Raw genomic sequence first — 5647 nt, 5'->3', positions numbered from 1 at the left:
TGCTGGAACATTGTTGACGGTGTTGGGTCGGGACACGTTGCGTAGTGACGGCTAACACGGCTGACATGTGTCTAAGCCTCCCCCTACTCCGGAATTGTTGGCGATGATGCCGTTGAGTGATAAGACGTCGCCAATCGTCTAGACGATCGAGCAGTCGTCGGGTACAAGCCACGGAAGACTTAATCCCGTGTTTTTATCACCCAAAACCGTTATACGGTGTGATATCTTACACGTTTTTATTTCAGTCCAAAAAAGATAATTCCAATAGCAATCACGACCAGGTTATGTACACGGTCACGTGATTGATGTTAAAGCTAAAATTACTTCTCGTGTCGCGATCTCTAAATTTGACAGGTAGCGAGCGTACAGACGCTATAATCGTCCTAGATGGACGGAATCAATATATCTCTGCCATCAAAGACTAATTTACTGGATTCTTACTGGCCGAAAATGCAAACACGGTGATCTAACAATTATACCGTCTCATTATTTTACTAAAGCAACGGAGAAATGCCTCATTTGTAACGGGTGAGTCAATATGACCTGTGCTAACCTGTAACTTAACACAGCGACCGCCATGTCATCTCAGCGTGACCCCGACTTAAACAAACCCCAATTTACTTTTCAAATATCCGTTATGAACGTAGGTAGTTCGAGGTGAAAGTAAAATGTCGTCGATGTCAAACGACAGAAAAACTTTTGATCATACCCTTTTATCATCCAATAAAACAAGGCCGCTGTGAAATTGATGATAATGTTTTGGCGTAAAATCTACGTAAGTTGACTGCTAATTGGGCCATAAGTAAATGGTACCCGTCTGGAATGGTTCAATAAGCTGGGAAAATGTGGTTGTTTACTCGAGTTTAATGCGCAAGGATGTCAACAAAACTGCTTCGAGGTACATGCAGTTTTCACGAAAACAAACACCACAACCATATAACAACAACAACGTTCACGATTACCAGCAAGCCCGCACTGAAATTTCGTGCTGTTAAATATACGTGTATGTCGTTTTATAAATGTTGATTTCTATGACTGGTGTTTTACGCTTTATTCAGAAATTAAGAAAAATTTCACCAGTGTTTCGGCGTCGGTAAGGTTTAGGAATGGAGGAAGCCGAACAGATTTGGGGAGTTAACCATGCACCGACAGGTATTCCTGATAAAATATCCGGACTTAGTGGCGCAGACGCAGCGACGAGAACTATTTCACCTTCCTGGAAAACCCCCATAGACGGCTTGGAAAGAAGGGTATCTTGAATAATAGTAAGAGCTAATTCTCGTTGGCTACGACATATTCGGCTAAAGGTCGATGTCGTATTGATCACAGAAATTTTCACTGATATAAGACGGCGGTCAAGCCGAAGAAATAACGGCCCTTTGCCAGGTACCTGACAAACATCATGACTTTAGGCTGCAACCAAACCAGTGAGAACTGGACTCAAGCCCACGACTTTTAATAATTGGACGGGTGGCAATCGGTTGGTGAGAAGAACTCTGTTATGCATGTTTTAGTCCAATGAACCAGTGGAAGCCCTTATTCTGCGAAGCAACTGTGAGGCGAAACCATATAAAAATTTTCTCGAATAGAAAATATCGTGTTTTTTATTGTATTTTTTATGAAGAGCGCTCACATGCTATAATGGAAGTGCCCGGATTGTCGTTATCCATGTGGCAGATCGCTGTTTGGTTGAAGAATGGCATACGATTGTCGTATATATTTAAAAGAAAAGACAACACTGGACCAAATGTAAATATGTATCAAAAAAGAGTCACACATATAGTTTTAAAAAGTCACTCTTTATTTTTATGATGTAAAATAACTGAGATATCGCAGTTCAAAGTAAGCAAATCGTCCACGGAGGGAAAATCGAAGCGGCCGCCATGATCTCAGTTTTAACCAATCAAGGTTGAGATATTTTTCTGACCCGATGAGCCATCTGGTCCTCTGTGACGTCACCGTTTCCGAGTTCACCATTTCGAGTAGAAATAGTGTAGAAATAGTGTTTTCTTCCTGATTACGAGACGATACTGACGTACTTTAAGTCATTTTCAATGAGACAAAGGTTTTGGAATACAACTGGCGTTATTCCCCAAGATCTTAACCAGGAGGCCACAATACGTGACCTTCCGTTGTAATAATAAGAATGAATGTACTTCACACGACAAACGAGTCTAGTACTGAAGAGGGTAGGGTACAAATGACGCGACATGGTGTTTCCGGTTTTTTCTTAAATAGCGTATCCCACGGCCTCGTAAGAATTCCATAACAGAAAGTTTTACAGAGTTGCCAGTCACGTAATAAAAAAATGCTTGTGCCCGTTTAGGTCTGTATGGAACCCTCTTCTGAAATAACTTATACATGTATATATGGTTATATTTTCGGCTGTCTCTTCTTTTAAACAATGAATTCAGCCAATTTTGTCCTAATTTACACACACTATTTTAGACTAGCACGAAGGATATAATCTTCAGTTTATCTCCTGTCCACTTTTTATCCTCCACTATTTAGGAGCTCTGTAAGTCGTTCTGTCTCATGGTCAATCGGTAGGACGGCCTAACAATTTCTTTTACCTAGTATATATTTTAACAGGGTCATTCGATTAGCGAAGGGTCTTAGCGCACGACGACACGAAACCCACAGGGTCAACATTTTGGCTCATATCGCAACTATATGGCTAATCTCTACTTGTTATTTTATAAACGTATGCTAATTATTTACACCACGCATACAGCAAACGTTCTGCGCCAGCATATACTTTGCAATTCCAACCTCAAATTATGTGCAATGTTCACACATTGAAGTATTTTGTCTGTATTTGTCTCTCTGAACTGCAAGGAAAATTCGAAGCCGTTACCCATATGTATGTACGCTTAACAATCTTTGGAATTAGACCGTTATTGCTACATATACCTAAGAAGTAACTAGACAACAGTCTGAGTTGTAAATGCAGGTGATGACGGAAAAAAACGCAACTACACCAATTTTTTTTACATATAATTTTACATAATGAAAGCGTATTGATGCTTATTACAGAGTGCAAATAACGCCCCGGCCAGCCCCTTTCGCAAATAACCAGAGCAACAAATACTGCGTAGATACACCTTTCATTGTTTACTGTTGTGTGTTGCATGCATGCATCGACCGCCTTACACTGTCGGGTGTGTTTCTTTATTCCATAACACTCCCATATAATACAGGGTCATGTTTCTCAGTGTGGGGTAGGGAGTAACCCTTTCCTCGGGTTCTATTTTAGGCTCATTTAGCCGTAACTGAGCTCCCTTTATCGCAAGAAAACACGTGGTTCAAATCGCCGTTTTATTTCGCCTGACAGAAGACTTCGTTATATTCACGAGTCAAAGAAAACCTTGGGCGTTATATTTATGACAAATGTTTGTACTCCAAAGTACAGTTTCTGCCAAAACATTATGTATAACTCAGTTTTACTAAACCAACATGGGGGACTATTGGAAAAAGCCATTATATACCGCTTTCTGCTGAGCGAACACAGTCGTCAGTATATATATATGTATACATATATAGCATAGCATACAGGTAATTTGGGTATGGAATCTTTATATAGTTCAAATGGTTTACAACATGTACAACTCAATACTGCTATCATTTTACCACTCATGGTAAAGTTAAGAAATACTTGTTATGGTTTGAATTTACGTGTATAATGTTTTCACCTTCCACGTCTTTCTGTTATGTATGGAAAAAGTCTACATTTCGGATAACGAATTACCACAATTGTAGTTGGAGGTCACTATTGTGGAACCACACTGTATTAAGTTCAAGTCTTAATATATAATTAAAACAAGCAAAAACTATTTACATTTGATAAAATTTAATGAAAAAGTTTAATCATTCAGTTGAATTGACGTTTGTCAGTGTATTCACTTCTACAAACTGCTCAAATACATGCTCCAAAAATAATTGGTTTATAGAATGGTTAGCTCTGGTCATTCACTAGCTAAGACACATAAATAACCACATTTACTCATGCTTATCTTGCATTTACAGTTAGCTACAGAGAATACCATGAACTCACCAAGCACATGCCCGGTGTCGTGGTGGGTTAAAGTAGAATCCCTACCCCCGATTACATAAAGTCAGCAGAGAGAGAAGGGCTACGTTTGAGTCTGTGTTTGGGACTCATTAAAGGGCACATTGCCCAATGCATGTAAACAAACGCTGGTCTCTTGCACAGAAATTTGCTCTGTTTATGTTAACCGTTACATTGATAATGACTGGACTCTAGGTTCTAAAGCTTCGTGGCTTAGCAGGAAGACAGCGAAAGTGACTTAGAACGGATATAGTATGCCTTCATCACAACGATAAACGTATACAGGTATCTTTGAAATGGCTTTTGGTATACAACGTTCGTGACAGTACTTGTCATCAATAGAAACATTAGAACATGATGGACATTACTTGTCAAAAACAAGTCGGTCAGGGGCGTTATATTTTCGTTCTTCATAATTCGTTTCGGTTTCGATTTTATATTTTATTTAATATACTTTATTTTGTATAGTTGTATACTTTTAAAGCAAAGATGTAGTTCACAAGCACAAAGATGTAGCTCACAAGCTCCAAGATGTAGTTCATAAGCACAAAGAAATAGTTCAAAAGCTCCAAGATGTAGTTCACAAGCAATAAGATGTAGTTCACAAGCTCCAAGATGTAGTTCATAAGCACAAAGATGTAGTTCACAAGCTCCAAGATGTAGTTCATAAGCACAAAGATGTAGTTCACAAGCTCCAAGATGTAGTTCATAAGCACAAAGATGTAGCTCACAAGCTGCAAGATGTAGTTCACAAGCTGCAAGATGTAGTTCACAAGCACAAAGATGTAGTTCATAAGCACAAAGATGTAGCTCGCAAGCTCCAAGATGTAGTTCATAAGCACAAAGATGTAGCTCACAAGCTCCAAGATGTAGTTCATAAGCACAAAGATGTAGCTCACAAGCTCCAAGATGTAGTTCATAAGCACAAAGATGTAGCTCACAAGCACAAAGATGTAGTTCATAAGCACAAAGATGTAGCTCGCAAGCTCCAAGATGTAGTTCATAAGCACAAAGATGTAGCTCACAAGCTCCAAAATGTAGTTCATAAGCACAAAGATGTAGCTCACAAGCTCTAAAATGTAGTTCATAAGCACAAAGATGTAGCTCACAAGCTCCAAGATGTAGTTCATAAGCACAAAGATGTAGCTCACAAGCACAGCAGCACAACAGCAGGGAATGCATAATGGCTTAAACCGCTTTGACCCGACGCATTAAAGCGAGAAGTGTTCCCCATTTTGCAAACTTATATTGCTGTACTAACAAAAACATTTCACTTATATGACGCCAGCCAGCATTATGGTAGGAAGAAACAATGCAGAGCCCGAGGGAATCTCACCACCACTATGCAGGACGCAACATCTTCCCAGACGTACGGCCGAAGAGGAAGCTGGACTTGAACTCACGACGATCGCAACGTTGAGAGGCTACAAGGTGATTGTGCTGCGCTAGCACGCTAACCAATGTAATATGGATTAAGTATATATACGCGTACGGTTTGGTGCCCGGCAGTAGGACAAGTATACATGGTGTAAATTTCTTCGGAGGTACAAACCAATCAGTTAATATATCTCTGTAATA

General features: G+C 39.6%; 1 protein-coding gene across 1 annotated transcript; it reads right to left on the bottom strand.

The window, feature by feature from the left end:
• Positions 1-4524: 4524 nt before the first annotated feature.
• LOC135473438 (uncharacterized) lies at positions 4525-5199 on the bottom strand. Its single transcript, XM_064753288.1, has one exon. The coding sequence runs from the start codon at positions 5197-5199 to the stop codon at positions 4525-4527; it is 675 nt and encodes a 224-aa protein (XP_064609358.1).
• Positions 5200-5647: the final 448 nt, after the last annotated feature.

The sequence above is a fragment of the Liolophura sinensis genome, chromosome 8 (genome assembly GCF_032854445.1).
Source record: "Liolophura sinensis isolate JHLJ2023 chromosome 8, CUHK_Ljap_v2, whole genome shotgun sequence".
In the NCBI taxonomy this organism is placed as follows: domain Eukaryota; kingdom Metazoa; phylum Mollusca; class Polyplacophora; order Chitonida; family Chitonidae; genus Liolophura; species Liolophura sinensis.
This window is presented reverse-complemented; position numbering and strand designations above follow the sequence as displayed.

What these genes read in the sequence shown, in the direction of transcription:
- LOC135473438 (XM_064753288.1), bottom strand. Translation starts at nt 5,199, where the DNA reads ATGAACTACATCTTGGAGCTTGTGAGCTACATCTTTGTGCTTATGAAC.